At 47.3% G+C, this 19084-nt stretch overlaps 1 protein-coding gene across 3 annotated transcripts in view; it reads right to left on the bottom strand.

Annotated features, from left to right (window-relative positions):
• The window catches only part of LOC111160918 (calpain 3), a 48619-nt gene that overhangs the window by 10806 nt on the left and 18729 nt on the right, over positions 1-19084 (bottom strand). For 2 of the 3 annotated variants that reach the window (XM_022524305.1, XM_022524313.1), the window contains exons 2-10: positions 12825-12894; positions 11098-11216; positions 9182-9315; positions 8255-8423; positions 7270-7413; positions 5143-5226; positions 4226-4311; positions 1935-2012; positions 1057-1217 (exon numbers count right to left, since the gene is read on the bottom strand). In XM_022524305.1, coding sequence (XP_022380013.1) covers positions 1057-1217; positions 1935-2012; positions 4226-4311; positions 5143-5226; positions 7270-7413; positions 8255-8423; positions 9182-9315; positions 11098-11216; positions 12825-12894 — 1045 coding nt within the window. The remainder of the gene's footprint in view (positions 1-1056; positions 1218-1934; positions 2013-4225; positions 4312-5142; positions 5227-7269; positions 7414-8254; positions 8424-9181; positions 9316-11097; positions 11217-12824; positions 12895-19084) is intronic. The other variant, XM_022524322.1, reaches the window with a different exon arrangement.

The following is a 19084-nucleotide window of genomic DNA, read 5'->3' as shown; positions in this document are numbered from 1 at the left end:
TCTCAGGGAACATGCAGGAAGAGGAGTAAGACAGAGGGGTCCTACTGATCTCCTGCCCCTAGCTGCTCAATAAATACAGAAGGAGTGATTCAGGCATTCGTCAAACAATGTGGGGGGAGCAGTGGGTAGCCCACACCTTTCTGCAGATGGAGCCCCCCTTGCTTGGCTGTGCGGCTCCTCCTCCCTCTCCGAGCTGTGATTGTCATTCTCTGCTGATGGCTTCCCTTTCCTCACCTGCCCTTGAAATGCTGTTGGCCCCTGGGTTGTGGTCTCAGGCCTCCCTCCCACCCCACTGTTCTGCGCCCCCTGGGCTGTCTTACCCACTTTGTAACTGTCCCTGCGTAAGGATGATGTAGACCCCAGCCCCCATCTCCACCAGACTCCCTCCGTCCCTCCTTCCCTTCCTTTCTCCCTCCTGTCTTCCTTCCTTCCTCTTCCCTTCTTTCCATCCTTCCACAGATACATGTTGACTTCTAGTCATACCACCAAGAACCATTCTAATCCGTGCAACCAATTCCCTATGGCACGTCTTCACCTGGCTATTCTACAAGGGCCTCAAACTCCCCAGGTCCCCAACTCAACTCCCCTCCCTACAAGCCCACAGCCAGCTCCACCGTAAAACCAACAACACGCCTAATTTTTTCTCCTGTGTGTCTTATGCTGTGACACTAACACCCTCCCTTGGGCCGCCCCAAACTGGGAAACTTGAAGTCACTCTTCAGGGACTCCACCCAATATCCTGTCCCCTGAATCTGCCTTCTTCCCTCGATATCCCCCACTGGGACTTGCTCCAGCTTTTCTCATCTCTGGCTTGCAGCCTTGCAGTCGAAGCTAAAACTCTGTGTTCAGTTCCAACCCTCAGCATTAGGAATGCAGCACCCTCCTGTCACGGTGTCCTGCTTAAAAGTTGTTACCAGCTCCCTACTGCACACTCCTCGGCATGGCAGTTTCCTTCTTGGTAAAATGGGGAGGGTCTCATAAGATCAGATACCCCCAGGACTTAGTACTGACTCAGTTCCGCCTGGAGCCCTCCTCCCCACCCTGAGCCTCTCCCACCTGGGAAGTTGCGGCAGCCTCCGGCAGAGCAGCCCCTCACCCAGCGGCCCTCGTTCACAGACACCGTCCAGGTCTGCAGCTTGTCGGACTCCAGGGCATCAGCCGTGAGGTTGCAGATCTCCAGCTTTGTGAAATGGTAGATGAAATCGTCATAGGACATCCTGAGAGGTTGGAAGAGAGAGGCCCGTGTGGGAGGCTGGGAAAGGTGAGACTCGGGGACAAGCTTAGCACGATCAGACCATTCAAACTTGCGCGTGGTGCCAGAGAGGACCCTGTCTCTCCCCTGTAGGGTGAACACTATCCACTCTCATGTCTCCACCCCATACTACCATCTCTTCTGGTAATGACTCAGTCCTTGGTGGGAGAGCTTGGCAGCAATCCAGTTCTCCAATGGAACCGTGTCCCTCTGCACTGGACCCAGGCACTGCGCTGGGAGACAGTTTAGGGGAGGACAGACAATGAAGCAAGCAAAACGGAGATCCTGAAAAAGTTCCCTTTAAACTGAGAGCTGAGGGCCACTTAGAAATGATCAGAGTGAGGGTGAGCGTGGCGCTGGGCGAGCAAAGGAGAGCTGCCTTGGCTAGAAGACAGCTCTACAAAGGCCAGGGAGCAAGTGGCTGGAGCGGCATGCACCACAGAGGGGCACGGGCGAGGCAGGAGCCACATCATGCTGGCCTGGTCCCAGGCTCAGTCACCACGGTGACCGGGCTGGCTCCTCGCAGAGACCCATCCTTGCTGGGCCTTGGACTAGAGGAGAATAGGGCCCAGATCTCCTGGGGGCTGCGGTCTGATGGCCTCTTTCCGGGCACTGAGGTTTGAGAAATCAGCTCCCCACCTCATCCCTTACCCTTTGGGGCCCTTCTGGGTTCTGGACTCACCAGAACTCTCCATCCTCAGTGACCTGGTGCTGCAGACGGGCCTTCTCGGCTTTGTCCACAAAGCTCCAGTCCTTCCAACTGGAGGGAAAATGGAGGAATTATGGAAGGAAGAAGAAGGGGAGGCCTGATGTAGGTTGGGACAGGAGTAGCAAGAGAAATATGAAAAAACTGAAAGAGTAGTTCACCTTCTAATTGTAGCAAGCATGAAGCATCAAATTGGAAATCTGATCTGATCCCCTCAGTGTAAAACCCAATAATGGCTTCCCACCATCCACAGGAATAAGACCTTAAATGGGTTTGTAAGGGCTTGATCCTTCTGAGGGCTGAGGTGGTTTTTTTTTTTGTTTTGTTTTGTTTTGCTTTTAAATCCCTCCTCACGCTTTAAGAGTTGATCTCTGGACATAGAATGACTGGATTCCACTTGGTTTTAGATTTTTTTTTTTTTTAAGTAGTCAGGGAGCCCAACATAGGGCTTCAACTCACAACTCTGAGATTAAAACCTGAGCTGAGATCAAGAGTCAGACGTTTTACTGACTGAGCCACCCCAAAGTCCCCCAGGATTCCATTTAATATTACCAGTACTAGCTGTGTAACCTTGGGAAAGTCACTGAACCTCTCAGTGTCTGTTTCCCCAACTGCAAAAGTGTAATGAGTATTATCATCTACATAGAGGGTTCCGATGAGCAATGAATGAAATTATGCATGGAAAAGTTTTAGAACAGCACCTGCCCTCTAATAAGTAACTGTCTGAGTTCTAAGAAAAAGACCAAGCATGTAAACATTTCCTTTCTCCTACCACCCCAGGAAATAGCCTGGCTGCGTGTTTCTAAAGGCTGGCTGGTCTTCCACACTCTCCCCAGGAGGGAGGAAATGAAGTGCATTTGTGTTTCAGGCATGCTGAGGAGAATAAAGCTAAACCGGGTTGTCCTTGGCAAGGTGAAGGATCGAGGAAGGGCTTGGGGTCAGGGAATGCTCAAGGGAAAATAGAGGTTCCAGAGAGCAGAAGGAGGGACCCAGAGCAGGGAGGGTGGTCTCCTTGAGTGACCTAGAGATGGGCCCCACTTGTCAGCAGTCCCTGCATGGAGGCATTGGTAGGATGTGGGTTAAGCCTGGACACCAAACTATGGGGCTGGAGAACACAGTGAGGGTCCCTGTGGGTGGCCTGGGCCAGTGGACAGCTGATGGGGCACCAAGGGCCTTCCCAGACCAGAGAGCCCAGATCCCATGCCAATCTCTCCCACAACCTCTTTCTACTCTTCCTATCCCACCCAAACTAGGTGAGGGGCGGGTTTATCTTTGGGAGCTTTATCTTCATTATTAGTGGTTGTTTTGTCCTTCCCACTGGAACTTGACCTTCACAGGGGCAGGGCCTCTGTTTCCCTGTTCACTTCTAAGTCCCCAGGTAGTAGCGTGGGGGCCTGCCACCTTTTTGGCACAGAAGAAGTGGGGATTTGTCTCACTGCTGAGGGAAGGAATGTGGTCAGTGTCTGCAAGAGGCCATAAAAAGACTAGAGTCAGCAGATTAGCCCAGTCTCTCCGGGGAGGCTGCCTGTTCAGGGGCCAGCCTCAGTGCCCAGACCTGTGCCTGCTGTCCAGCCGGTGCTCAGTGACGCTAAGTGAAGGTAGAGCCGAGTGAACCAGCAATGAAGGCGCCCTGGGTGGAGGTAAGCCCAGAGGCTGAAGAGCCCAGGTGCAGCTACTGAGTTCTGCTATGTCCTCTTGGGAATGAAAGAGCTCAAGGGGCTGCCCCGCCCCCCACTCAGTGAAGCAATTGGGAACCAGTGATTGGGTGCCCCCTAGAAGCTCTGTAAATGTTTTTGAGCCATCATATAACTTTCCAGTGTTTGTTATTTTTCCTACACCCAGTTCGTTCCTCTCGGTGATAATTAACAAGCTCGTTCGGGGGCACTGTGTACTTTTTATGGGGACACTGAGGGAGAGGAAATCTTAGCACTGGCTAGGTACTCTCCAGCTTACCATGTGAGTGGTAACACTGTTCCCATTTTACAGATAAGGAAACAGAAGGGAAATCCAGACCCCTGCCTTCAAACTTTGTTTCTACTGGACCTAGCCCATGCTTTGTAGAAAGTTTCCTTTCCAGCCAGTGGCCATCTGTAGGGTCTCTGGATCCCCAGCTCCCCTGGCTCCTCTGTGGGCCCTTCCCTGGAGCCCATGTCCCCTTTTCTCCTCTGCGGATCATGAGTTTTGAGGGTAATTTTAGACTGTAGTACTCTCATGGTGCAGTATTCAGCGAAGCCTGGCCCCAGGCTCTGCGGGCCCCCCTCACCTACCCATCACTCCATGAGCCGTTCCACTCTACCTGGCCCCAGGGGTTCCGGAGCCGCACCAGCTTCACTTTCTCCCCCTTGAACAGGGCCTTGGACAAAGAGAAAAAGCTCTCTTGGTTTGGGCCTTCCTAGAAAGAAGGTTTTCTGTCTTGCCCTGAGAGCTAGGGTGGGGATAGGGAGAGAATCTTGTACAGGGGCTGCCCTGCCAGGTCCTGGTCAAGGAGATTCTGTGGAATGGCAGGGGGAATGTCAGAACCCTAGGGCTGAGTCTGCAGAGGTCAGGGCTTGACTGTCTGCTGAGAAGTGATTTTCCTGGCCATTCCGAGCTTTGGGGGAGAATGGGCATGGTGAATATTGTGAGGCCACTAGAGCACTCTAGGTGTCTTTGTTTGAATTAGAAAAAAAATACACCCTGCTGGCCAAGGAACTACAGACAAATGGCCCCCACAGGTGGACCAATTCGAAAAAAGTGCCCCTTCCTCCAGTCTCTGCCCATCCTTGTGGATGGGGGCACAGCCTCCCCAGCCGTGCGCAGTGGTCCTGACAAGTTTCCTGTCTCCAGCCAGACGTGCCAGGAGGAGCAAGATATTGTAACTGTTCACCTCCCAGAGAACAGGAAACACGAGAGCCTGTGAAATCAATTCCATAAAACTAAAGTGATTTCTATTTGTTCCTTGGAAATGTTGGGAAAACTGCCATCTTTAGCACTGAAAGCAAAGATGACCTGAGCACCACCTGGTGGCAAGATCCACCTTGACAGTTCCAGGGGCCCCCTCCAGCCATAGGCTCTGGACTCAGACCTTGAGCAGAACCCCCGAGAGTAGGCAACCCTGCAGAGGTGAAGGGGCTCAGGTAGCTAAGTCCTGACTTCGGGAGGCGACCCAAGTGGCTCCCAAGCCCGCCTGCCCTGCCAACCTCACCTCCTCCAGCCCAGTGACCGAGTAGGCATGACCCTTGACTAGCCCACACGCCATTCTTGTTTCATACTGAACCGGAACAATCGTCTGTGGAGCAAAAACCAGACAGCCTGTCAGGGGTTGGATGGCAGAAGTTCTGTCGCCTCTGAGACAAAGCGCACATGAGATAATTTTCCAGGTTCTGTGAGGACAAGGATTCCTCCACGCTCTGAAAGGGGGCCTCCCGGCCACGCAAGGACCACTGCTGGCCCTCTTAGGCAGTCAAGAAGACATAGCCCAGAAGAGTGGTTTCTCTCAAGCTGGTTGCCCTGAAAAGATCCATTCTGACCATCAGAGATCCATGTGAGGGTGGGACAATGTCGAGGTAGGTGAGACGACCCCTGCCCCTCGTTTCTGGATCTCTTGGGGTCTTCAAAAAAGAAATAGGGACAGATGGAGGCTGTCCTGGACTCAGGCTTCCCCTTACCCTGAGCCCACCCAGAGCTGACTCTTCCCAGCAGAGAAAGGAAGTGAGAAAAGAGGTTAGATGAAACATATAGGTCCAACCTCCTTTCTGTATATCCCCTCACTTCCTCCAGACCCACCAAGAACAATACTCAAGAAATCAAGAGTCACAGAGTCCAGGGAGGGAATCTGGAGGAGACCAGAAGCAAGTCCTGCTCAGACGTGACAGCCTAAGGGGGCAGGGGAAGCTCTTCCATTTTCAGAAATCCCCAAGGGGCAGCCCCAAGAATGCTTGGCAGAGTGTAGGATCTCCAATGCCCAGGGAGCCCTAGACCATTTCTCTGTGGCTTCACATGAGCTCTGGGAGCCATGCCGGACTGGGCAAATCATGAGCCTTTTCAAGTTCAGGGATGTGGATGGAGCCTGGGCTTTTTGGCACTTAGCCTCTTCCATATCTCAGTCCTTACATGACCCAGACCATGCTGAACAGAAAGGGATAGGGCAGGAGATCCACACGTCCCTCACATCTAGACCTGGGAAACCACTTGAAACGACTCCGTTGGCATTACTTATGCACACTTCCACCGGCAGTCTGTCCCAAAGGATCATCACGACACACACAAAGATGTATCTCGTAGGATGTTCACAATAGCATTCAAGATGGGATCAGGAGGGAGACAAACCATAAGAGACTCTTAATCTCACAAAACAAACTGAAGGTTGCTGAGGGTGGGAGGGTAGGGAGAGGGTGGCTGGGTTATGGACATTGGGGAAGGTATGTGCTATGGTGAGTGCTGTGAAGTGTGTAAGCCTGACAATTCACAGACCTGTACCCCTGAAACAAATAATACATTATATGTTAATAAAAATAATTTAAAAAATAACAACCAATACAAGAAAGGGAAACAATCCCATTTTCCAATAAGAGGGTATTGGGTTAATAAACTATAACCTATTGGTATGTTGGCATACCGTACAGCCACTAAAAAATGTTTTAGGAGACACATTAACAATATAATTCATATTGGCACATTAAGAACATAAGGCTAACTGAACAAAGCCTAACTGCAAAGAGGTACATAGACTATGAGATTTTAAAAATAAACATTTAGATGAACTGTATGCAAAGAAAAGTCCTAGATGGATTTTACTAAATACTTAAGAGTTACTACCTTTAGATGGGAGAGAATGTAGGTTAATTTTTCCTCTGTTCTTTTCTGTACGGCTCAGTCAGCATTCTTCAGTGAACATGCATTATTCCAAAAGTACTCGAATATAAGACTGTTCTAGTGAACAAAAACTATTTTGTTTGCTAGAAGAGTGTCTGGCACTCACTAGGAGCTCAATAAATATGTGTTGAATGAACAAATGAATGAATTAGAAGAGGAGAAGTATTTTAGAATACGTGAAGTCTCTCTTGTATTTCTACTTGTTAATTTGTTATCAGAGAAACTGCCAGGACTGCAGGATAGGAAGGAGCTCCCACAGACATTCCCTCCAAATCCGGTCTCTCCCACCTTCTTCAGGAGCCTTGGAGAGGGCAAGATATTCCAACCCAGACCCTTGGGAGGCCCATGCAGAGGTCAGTGTGCAAGGCACTGTCTGTTGAGGGGAGTCTAACACCAGGAAGCCCCGGTCATGCATGCCGGAGGGGTGGTCAGTCCCGACAATTGGAGGTGTACACACCCGGGTCGGTCTGTCCTCTGAGCCTCTGGGGAGGAGGTCTGAGTCCCTGAGCTGCGAGTTATCCATATTCCTCACCATCCGTGCAATCAACTCTCCCATTTTCAGTCCAGAAGGAGAGGTTCCATAGGTCATGTTTGTGCCATCCTGAGGCCCAGTGGGGACAGGGACAGACAGTCCAGGAGAAGGAGCGAGAGCAAACAAGGGAGGGCGACAGAAAGGGAAGGAGACAGAATGAAGGAAGGGGACAGACAAGGAAAAGAGGAGAGATAAACGGTGTGAATGGAGACAAGATGGAGAAAAGTGATACAGAAAGAAAATGTTCATCTGTGGGTGTTTAATGCTAGCTGATCTTCCCATGCTTTCAGACCCATTTGGAGTATGGGGAAAGGAAGGAAATTCAGGAATTCTGCTTGGGTCCCTTCCTCAGCGATGGAAAGCACCAAGACTGTTACACACTAAGCAGGCCCCAAGGGCAGGTGTGTTTCCTGGCCAGGAGGCCTGGCCAGTCTACCATCTCCTTCCCCTTGGCCCCAGTCTCAGTTCATACCACTCCACTGCACTGAGATGGTACCTGCTGGCCAAGCTTCTCCCAGGTGACAACACAAAGCCCACGTCCCAAAGCTCGGTGACTAGGAGGCTGTCTTAGGGAAAGGCGGGCTCTGGTCCAGAACAGGTATGTGGTCAGCTTAATTGGGCCATGCTGGGGCTGAGCAGCACCGACCACAGGAGGCCCTGCTGACACAGGCCTCTGGACCTATTTCTACCTCAAGTTCTGGGCTTGGAATGTCTTTGCCCCATCTCTTTGGTGAAAATCCCCAGAGACGCTTCTTCCCTGAGAAATTTTCAAAGTTGAGAGCCAGTTCCTGCTTCCTAAAACAAAACATCCACCCCGTCCCAGAGGAAATCCCTACGCTGCTCTACATCACATGACGGGCTTCCTGCACCTTGGCTGCTCCCCACCCTGTACCCCACACCCCAGACTTACATCAATGGAGCAGCCCATGAGGGAGCCTCTCTCGATGGCTTTCTTCATGATCTTGTACATGTCTCTGGGAGCATCCTTGATCTCAAAAAACTCGGTCACCCCTCCTGTGAAGTCCTCCATGGCCTCCGTAGTGTTCCCACCTTTCAGAGCCTCATAGGAACCGTGAAGCCTTGGAGAGAGAATGAAGACCAGTCCCAGGTCCCAGCGTTTCAGGAGACATGACCCAGGAGCCATGCCACCAGGACTTTACTCTCAGGTCCTGTGCTGTCTTCTTGCCTAATTCCCCAACAACTCTGTAAGTTAATGGGATAGATACTGTGATTCCCTTTCTTCGCGTTGTAGAAACTGTGCTCCAAAGGCTAAGTGGCTTACCCAAGGCGCCAGAGACCCGGAAGCACTGGGACTGGAACCCAGCTATTCCCACTTCCTGGTAGTTCTCTTTCTACCATATTCTATACCCTAAGGAAGAGTTCCATTAGATAGATCCATTAGTAATGGCTGGGGTGGAGCTTCCAAGGTGAGAGCAACATGACTTTATTCATATACTACAAGATCAAGAGGTTGAGCCAAGCCAGATCCTGGGACGTGAGCTTCAGAGATACAATGCTCAGATCCAAGACTTGCAACACCAACCTTTAATTCTGAAGGCAGAATTAAAGTGCTCACGATAGGAGGCTGAATCCAAAGATCTTCTATACATGACTTCATTCTATCCTTAAATATAGCATGTTTAGTTACAGCCATTTAGTTTATGTTTAGTTACAGTCTTGGACTCTGGGTCACAGTTGAACACACACACACACACACACACACACACACACACACACACACACATGCCTCCTCTTGTGACAAGACTTTGGGCTGGATTTTACAGCCGCCCCACTCCCCACCTCTAGTCCCACCTCACATCCTTGAGCATTGCCTTACTTAGCATAAGCCTTCTCCAGCAGAGCACTCCAGAATTCATTGCGGTGGTTGGATTTGGTGAAAACCAGTTGGTTGTTGTAAGTTGGCAGGCAGTCATCAATAACCACATCTACCCAGTCTCCGTAGCGCCAGAACTACACAAAAGCGTCAAGGACAGAGGCACATCGTCAGATCACCTTTGGGAAACGTATCTCTACTCCAACATTCCTTTGAGTCTCTTTGGCAAGCAGCCCCATTTCCTCTGTTTGGCCTCTTGGTGCTTGTCCATACTCTTGGGTTTAGGGTGTGTGCATCCTTCTCTAACTGGACTGTGGCATTCTTGAGAGCAGAAAGTGTGGTACATACCACTTTATCCCTTCCACACAGTCCAGCCCAGTCCTGGGGATGGTAGGTGCTCCGTGCATATCTGAGGGCTTGAGATTTTCATTCTCCTGCTCTCCTGGGTCTACGTATTATAGTTTAGGTATCTTAGCTGACTTTAATGTGCAGTCAGGGTTCAGAACTACTGGTCTAGGTGAAGGTGACGTATTGATTATAGATGTCTTGATGACACACAGGTAGAAATTGCTGCTGAAGAAGAAAGATCGACAGGGAAGAGGGAAGCGCCCCAGAATATATTCTGGCTATAACAGGAACATTGTCTAATAATTCCAGTTCTGGATGTTTTGTTTTTTCTTTTAAGGTTTTATTTATTTATTTGAGATAGACCATGAGCTGGAGGGAGAGGAAGAGAATCTGAAGCACACTCCATGCTGAGCGCAAAGACATGGGACTCCATCTCATGGCCCTGAGATCATGACCTGAGCTGAAATCAAGAGTTGGCCACTTAACTGACTGAGCCGCCTGGGTGTCCCTGGATGTTGTTCTTTCTTGAACAAATCAGTTTTAACTGAAGAAGGCCAAATAGGGTTTAATTTCCTTTAATGACATTTTCTCCCTTACTGAAAAGAGAGCAAAAATCTACCTGGTTTTTATATATATGGCCCTTGAGTCATAAGACCTTTTAAATATCAGAGGGAAACTGGCAGCTTGATGGCCCAGGAAGGAAACAAAAATGGGGACCTGGCTGCTTCACCCATGCTATGGGGGGGCAGTGGGGGCAGCAGGACTGAACCTGATCAGAGGCCTTTTCTGAGGCCTTCAGTGCTGACATATAAGATCAGGAGGAACATCAAGTGATGCTTTGGATTGGTTCTGGGACATTAGGAGCTTCCGGGGCTGGAAACAGGTTGATGCCTCAGAACCCCAGACTCTGCTAGATCCCAACATGTGGAACTTACTTCAGTTCTGGGTCAGCACCAAGATTTGGCTCTCTGATAGGACAATCTGGATCTAGAAAATTTCCAGTGGTTTCATTGAGTCTGGAAATGAAAGACTCACTTATGGGCTGAACCAGAAGCCTGTGCCCAGACTGACCAAACTTTCCTTCCAGGGCCTAGAAAAGGTGAGTGCGAGACTTCATGCAGACCTGCCTTCAAGGGCAACAAGGAAGGGAGCCATAGTCCGGCAGGGCGCAGGTCTTTCCTGTTGTGAACCTACAAATTCCCAATGCTAGTATCTTAGGGACCTACTTGAGAAGGGCTGTGGGTAACAACACAGCAGCCAGCCAGCTGGAGAGGCAAAAATAGATCCACAGGCCAGCAAACAGGATGACTTCCTGCCTTTCTGGGGCATAGCAGAAGGTGGGGGGGTTGGAGGGGGGATGGGCTTAGGGGGCAGAATAAACAACTGCTTCCTCAAAAGGCCTGAGGCCTTAAGGGGGTCACTGCCCACAGCCAAGGCTGGGAGGGTGGGTGGAAATTTTCCTGAAGCTGCTGGGAGGTCCAGGCCAGGAGGGAGGGGGTGCGGGGCGGGGGGGTGGCTGCAGGGGGTGTGGATGGCAGCTGGCCCTCTCAACTACACTCCAGTTCCCTCACCTGGAAGTGGAAGATCCCTGCGTAGTTCTTGGTGAAACTCTGATCATGGGGTATGACTCGGAAAAGCAGGCGCTCATTCAGGGTCAGGCAAGCAATAGCTGCGAGAAACCAGCAGTCCCCTGCAGGCAAGCACAGGGCAGAGGTCACCTCCAGGAAAGAGAAAGACCGGATTCCAGCTGACGTTTCTATGTCTTCGCCAAATGAGTTCACTTAGTGTTCACTGTCCTGCTTCCAGAGGTGTCCACCTAGAACAGCCGGCTAGCAGTCCCTGGACAATTCGGTCAAGGTAACTTCTGACTTTTGACTGGTTTGCCCGAAGGTTGTAGGCAATTCCTCCACCTGTAATATAAGCTCACTTCCTTTTTGGACCTCAAGGAAGACAGAGCAGTAGGTCAACATTGGGTCATTCTTCCTAACACCTGTATGAAATCTTTGCAGTGGGAGTACATTTCCCCCCTCGGGGTGGAGCCTGGGCATCTGAGGGCCACCGGCCAAGCCCCCTGGTACTGGAAGGAAAGTCTGTTAGGCAGCTGCCTGGCAACCAGTTTATAGATGGCACGAATATATTGCTCACAGTGGAAGGAGATGGGGACATTCTCTTATTCCCTGAACTTCCTTTCTGGCAGAGTATGGTATATAGTCATTTTGCTCTGTGTGTGTGTGTGTGTATGTGCGAGAAAGAGAGAGAGAGAGAGAAAGAGAGAGAGAGAGAGTGGGAGACAGCAAGCACCCAGGGGGCACTGACAGTCACAGAGATGCCCTCTAGGGAGGCTGGTTTAAGTTCTGCAAGGCCCTTGTTTTGCTGTGTGGACCTGATGGCATCCTTGAGCTGGCAGAGGGGAGACCAAGAGCAGTCAGAAGACCTCCTCTCCACTCTGTCCTGCTCCCCCCCAAGAAGAAGCAAGCCTCCCCTTTGAAACAGTTTCTGTTCGAAGGTCCAGACTATGAGCTCGCCCAGGGCTCTATAGGCAGCCTTCCCCGAAGTGTAGGAACCCAGATACTGAAAACCTCTTCAACCTCTCTTTCTGGGGCCAAATAAGCCAAATTTGTTCCACTGGGTCTTGGATGCTCTTTCCCCTCAAGTTGTAAACTATATCTGTTGATGTTGTCTCCAACTTTGCCTCACAGAGCTTTCCTGCGGTCCACACTGAAGAGACTACTTCAAGAAGAGCCAAGCTAACCACGGAGACAGAACACTGGATGTGCACCCCCATGACAACTGTCATCTGTGTGGAGACTCCTTTCATATGGAGTGCTGCTGGGGCAATTTCAACAACAGTTTGGGTTACAGGTGCATTTTCTGTGTGCAAACAGATTCCATACAGATTTCCAGGGATGTGCTTGGTGTGCAGACAGTTTCAGAGCTCTCTTTTAAGGGAGTAGGTACAATTAGAAGCAAGGTTTTTCTCTTGCGGAGCGAGGTGTGCAAATGGCTTTGAGACTCTAGGGAGGCCTATCTCCCATGACATGAGGCAAAGAACTGATGAGGGATGTGGAAGGAACAGAAAGTAAATGAAGCCATCACCAGCACACAGATACACCGGCATGAAGTAGTGTTCTAAAAACCTTCTCTCTCGAATGCTTTAAGACCAAAACCAGATTACTGTCCCTTCACTTCCTGTAAAGGACCACACCTTTATTGTCCCTTTACTTCCGGTAAAGGGACCACATGTAATCACCCCTTGATTGGCTGGAAAATGACCAGTGACCCCAGGGGACTTGCCTACCTAGATCTCCTTGACAGATGTCAGTTCTGTTGGCTCCACCAATGATAAATCGTGGATTCTCGCATATTTCCTGTGAAACAGAAAGGAAATGACAGTAGTAGGAGCTATTGTTTAGTGAGGCCCATTATGTAAGGTCGTACTGACATCCCACATCAGAACCATTGTGTATACCACTCAGATAAGCCCCCAGAAACAGCCTGTGAATTGGACTCCATCATTCTTATTTTTCAGATAAGAAAACCAGGCCTCAGAGAGGTTAAGGAACTTGCCCAAGGACATACAGCTAGTAAGTGGTGGAAGCCAGAAACATGCCTCCTTTTCCCACTGTTCTACATTGTTCCCACACACTGACATAGAATCTGCGTAAGGATATACCTGGAGAGGGCAGTGTCATTACCGCCATATTTTTGTAAGGGACAACAGAAAGCATGGCTGTTGCTTTTTCTTTCTTTCTTTTTTTTTCTTCTATGCCAGGAAAATAAGTGCAGGAAGGAAAATAAAGACTTTCTTGTCAAGATGTGGTAACATAGCTATTTAGAGTCAGCATATATCCCAGGGTCTATAGGACTCAAGAGCTGGAGAGAGCAGAGTAAATTTGGTGTGGGTTTTGCAGGTCCCCTGGTCAGTTGAGGGTACTTTTTTTTTTAAGTCGTCACCACACCCAGTGTGGAGCCCAACTCAGGGCTTGAACTCACAACTCTGAGAGTTCTAGACCTGAGCTGAGATTAGGGCGCCCCAAGGGTACATTTCTTTACACAAGCTAACCCAGTAAGCACCACTGCCCGCAGTTTCCGGTTACTACAGATTATGTGCAGTCCACCAGCGGCCAACAGGGGGCGCTCTTGTCTCTCCTTCTATGTCTTAACGCTTTGTTTTTTAACTTGGAAATTCTTGAAATAATTGTAGATTCTTTGTTGGTTTTAACGCCATTCCTCAGAGTTTGAAGAAATATTGCTATCTCTGTGACCCAGCCCTCCCTCTCTCTGTCTCTCCTTGTGTGTGTGCGCGTGTCTCTCTCCCCCCTTGCCAGCTCCCATCATGACAATGAGTTGAAGCTCCCTGTGCTCTGGGATATCTCTCTCCCTACTGGATGGAATGTCTTGCTTAGATCACACCACATGCACCTCCCGTCTGAAACTTAAAGCAATGGAAGGATAAACCCTAAACAAGAATTCCTAAAAAGGTTACCTGTAGGGGGAAGGAGGGAATAAGGCGGTGGGAATAGTGATGGGAGTAAAACTGAATATAACTGAAAAAAGTTTTGACTTAGGAACCGAGTAAATTTGTACACAATTAAAAGCCAAGCTGTGCCTGGCTAGCTCAGTCTGTAGAGCGTTGCTACTCTTTCTCAGGGTGGTGACTTCAAGCCCCATGTTGGGCATGGAGACCTACTTAAAAAAAAAAAACTAAAAAATTAAAAGCCAAAATTGAAGGAAATGAAATTAAAAAAAAAAAACAGTCTGTAAAAGCTGAAAGCAAACTGAAGCAAAGGAGCCTAACTGCATATCAAGTTGGTGACATAACCTTGCACATAAAAAGAATTCTTTCGAGTGACTTAAAATATAGTATTTTGACTCTTTACTCCTCTTGGGATATATCCTAATGTCAAAAACCTAAGCCATAAAGAAATATGAGTCATAAGAAATAATAATAATAATGTCATTATTTCAAAACTTTGACATGGATGCTATATGATAGATAAGAATTTATATTAATATCATTAGGTACCAAGATTTTTTTTTTACCATAAGAGAAAATATGTAATATTAAATAATTTAAGTAACAATTCTGCAATGTTAGAGTTGAATTAGATATATAAATATAACTCATGATTTATTTTTTCCCCTAAGAAAATATTTCCTATCTCTCTGCATTAAAAACTAAACAACCCTCCACCAAAAAAATCCCCCCCTCCCCGCAAAATTAGAAGCAGTAACTATCTGGTAATAAAGAGAACATCACAACCAGATTGTATGTGTATGGGGGTTGTTGTTGTTGTTTTTAAGATTTTGTTATTATTTTTTAAGTAGGCTCCTTGCCCAGTGTGGGGGTAGAGCCCACAACCCTGAGATCAGGAGTCACATGCTTTACTGACTGAGCCAGCCAGGTGCCCCCAGACTGTGGTTTTTAAAAACCATTTCCCACAAAGAAAAGGTAAAACTCATTATTCCAGACAAGACTCCTTCCTCTCTCTCTCTCTTTTATTTTATTATTATTTTTTAACATTTTATGTACTTGAGAGAAAGCATGCCCATGCGGTGGGGTTGGGGAGGGGCTGAGGGAGAAGGAGAAGCAGACACCCCACTGAGCCGGGAGTCAGAGGCTCGACTGGATGCCAAGGTGTCAGGATCATGACCTGAGGCAGATACTTAACCAACGGAGTCGCCCAGATGCCCCAAGACTCCTTCCTCTTAAAAAGAAGCCAAGTAAGGTATAGCAGACATGTTTTTTGGTCTCCCCAGTATTTTGCTCCTTGGAAAATACCCCCTTCTTCCAAGATGGTACCTCACCTTTTCACTGGGGAACAGGTCCACGGTCAAATGGCCCTTCTGGTGAGTTTTCCCTTCACCCAGCTCTAGCCAAATAGTTGGGGCAATTAGTGAATGAGAGAGACTGGGTCAGGGATGGGCACGTGACCAAATCTGGGCCATTGAGGTAGGCTAAGGCTTTTGTTTTAAGTATAGAGAAAAAAAAACCAAAACAGTTGGCCCTTGATTTACCCTAGGATGGGAGGCATCGGCTCCTGCCCAATCAAAAATCCACATATCACTTTTGACTCCCTAAAAGTTTAATACGGGTAGCCTACTTTTGATTGGAAGCCTTACCAATAACCTAAACAGTCGCTTAACACATATTTTGTATATTATATGTATTCTGTACTATATTCTTACAATAACATAAGACAAGATGAAAATATTAAGAAAATCATAAGGGAGAGAAAATACATTTAAAGTGCTGTACTGGATTTATATATTTCTAAAAAATCCGTGTACAAGAGGACCTTTGTGTTTTAAACAAGGGTCAACTGTACATTCTTCTGCTAGAGTTGCTAAACTGATAGAATGTCAGCCTGAGGCTGCCAAGTGGCACATCTGCCCCTTGCAAAGTTAGTCTGCTTGAGCATAAAGCCAGCTCAGAGGGAACAGATGGGAATAGGGGGGAGAGGAAGGAGGTGATGACGGATAGATAAACAAATGATAGATCTACAGATAGACGCTATTAGGGACTGTGTCTTGATGACAAGGTTTGAGGGCTGGATTTAGGTGTGTTTGAATCCAACATCACCCTTGAACATTCAAATTCTATGAGTTTTTTTTTTCTGTTTGGTTTAAGCTATCTTGTGTTGGGCCTCTCCTACTTGCCAGCTGAAACCCTTGACTACTGGATGTTCTGCCCCTGTTATAAGGACTGTATTATATAGTGACTCAAACACCAGACTTGTAGCTACATTTTTTAGTTGTTACAGGTATAGCTTCCTCTCCTTGGGACTATGCATTCAGACGCTGGCTTCACCTATTCCAGGGCTGGCTACTTGGAAAGGTAGCAGCAACTACTAACTACTCTGGTCGTTCATCATCTGTTTGGAGGTCCAGGTATCGGAATGGAGTTACATTTTTTACAGTAGTAGATTCCCCAATATACCACATTTACCTTCAACACTACCTTAGCTATGGTTCACCAAACATGAATTGAGCCCCCAAGTATGTACAGAGCTGGGGGAATTGATACAATACAAATGGGAGATCATCCAGCCTGCCCTCTGGGGAAACCCACAGACTAGGGGCTCTTAACTGTTTGTCCTCATAAAAGATGTCCATTCTGTGAGGATCAGTTGCCAAGCTTATTGAAGGTTAATTCATAAACAAGCTTTGGTTTAGCTAAATACCTTCTCCCTACCACCTACTTCTTCCTCTCTCCTTACTTAAAAACACTGCATAAATATCCCCCAGAAGGTCTAAGATGTGCCTATGTTGGCTGATAGGAACAAAAGGTAAATTATCCCAGCTTTGTTATTTTAGCTTGGGGACCAAAGGTTTCTAGCTCTTCCTAAGTTTATAATTTAGCCTGGAGACTGGATCTGTCAATGATGGAGTCCCAGCAATGAGCAACAGATGACCATTTCCTCAGTTCTTGGGTACCATGGTTCACACAGTGACTACAAACTTTTATTGTTTACCTCCATTGGTAAAATATTTTGAACATGCAACCCTATGTAAGTATTCTTACTGGTTTTAAGTTATATATGTGTATATTGATTGTCCTAACATATACTGTGCATTATAAAATAAATAGAAACATACACTTAAAAAGGTGGGATAAAATAGATATATGTGGACTTCTGGTTTAGTTCCAACATGTGAAGAGCTTGCTCTTGTCCTCACCACAAGAAAAAACTGAACAAACTGAAAATCAGCATCTTTGCTTGGACCCATCAGAGAACTTAGATTGCAGGGCAATCCACCACCCTGCAATATGGACACAAGTGAAACTAGAAATTTACAGCTGAGATGTGCTTATCTAGAGCAGAAGATGCTGAAGCCATAAAGTGATGGTAACACTTAACAGGTATTTTGATGAATTTCTGGAGGCTGAGTGTGAACTAGTATGAGAGTGAGAAACTTCTTGAGATCAAACTTGGAACAGTCCTCCTCACCTCCCACCCACACATTCATGGTTTTTATTGCCAAAAATCCCATCAAGTTCTCATGGTGAAGGTCTATGAAAGATTCCCCTCTTTTCCAGAGCCTTATATAAGTTGGGGGAAGGACACTGAGTCCCTTCCAGCCCCCTCTAGCCTCCCTTTCTCACCTAAGAAGGGGTGGATGGGAAGAATGCTATAGAGTGGGGAAATGTGTATGAAGGTCACATAGGCCCATTCAAAGATGGAGATTTAGTCATTAGATTATGGAGCACTTCCCCTCTCCCCTTAACATCCCATCAACAGGGCTTCATTGTAATAACAGCCACTTAGAGCTGAAGACCTTCAAGGTGCAAACACTGATGGGGAGGACTTAGGAAAGCCCAAAGGCAAGAGGAGGGTGGGGCGAGGGGGCAAAACAAAAATACTAGAGGAATTTGAAGGTCTGGTCCCTGCAGCTATTGGAGGCATTAAACACCACACAACTCCTAGTCAGCCTAACATAAATCTTCACACCAAAGGCTTCTCCATCTCATTTCTTACTACCGCACACAACTTGTCTGGCTTTCAGCAAAAACTACAAAGATTGCCAAAAGGCAAACAAAAATAGTCTGAAGAGAGAAAGCAGAACTAGGGTAGGATATGACACAGATGTCGAAATTACCAGGCAGGAATCATTATTATAATAACCATAATGAGTATGTCAAGGAGTCTAATGGAAAAAGTAGATAATGTGCAAGAAAAGATGGGTTAACATAAGCAGGGAGATGGAAACACAAAGAAAGAATCAAAAGGAAATGATGTAAATAAAAAACACTATAACATATATTTCATCAGCTCATCCACAAACTGGGTAAAGACAAGGGGAAAAAAGCAGTAAGACTGAAGGCGAGACAACAGGAACATCCCAAAGTGAAATGCAAAGGGAAAAATAATGGAAAATCCCAAAGCCCAAAAAACCAAAGCAGAACATTCAAAAACTGTGGGATAATTTCAAAAGGTGTAACACATGCGTAACCAAATACTAGAGGAAAAGAAAGAGCGAAGAAATATCTGAAGTAACAGTGGCCAAGAACTTTACAAAATTAATGACAGATACCAAACCACAGAGTCAGGAAGCTCAAGGAACATCAAAGGGTGTAAGTGCCACCAAAATACAACAACATAAAACTGTACTTAGGCATATTGTATTCAAACTGCAGATAATCAGAGACCGAAAAAATGTTGTAAGAAGCCAAGAGGGGAAAAATACCTTTCCTATAGAGGAACAAAGATAATAATTACAGCAGACATCTCTTCAGAAGCCATGCACACAAGAAAGACTGCATTGAAAATAATTAACTATTTAATTATTAAGTAAGCTCCACACTGGGGCTTGAACCCCTGATCCTGAGATCAAGACCTGAGTTGAGATCAGGAGTAGGATGCTTAACTGACTGAGCCACCCAGCTGACCCTGGATTGAAATATTTATTTATTTATTTATTTATTTTTTTTTTTTAAGATTTTATTTATTTATTTGTCAGAGAGAGAGAGGGAGAGAGAGCAAGCACAGGCAGACAGAATGGCAGGCAGAGGCAGAGGGAGAAGCAGGCTCCCTGATGAGCAAGGAGCCCGATGTG

The sequence above is a fragment of the Enhydra lutris genome, unplaced genomic scaffold (genome assembly GCF_002288905.1).
Source record: "Enhydra lutris kenyoni isolate GAN:26980312 unplaced genomic scaffold, ASM228890v2 scaffoldscaffold4, whole genome shotgun sequence".
Classification (NCBI taxonomy): Eukaryota; Metazoa; Chordata; class Mammalia; order Carnivora; family Mustelidae; genus Enhydra; species Enhydra lutris.
This window is presented reverse-complemented; position numbering and strand designations above follow the sequence as displayed.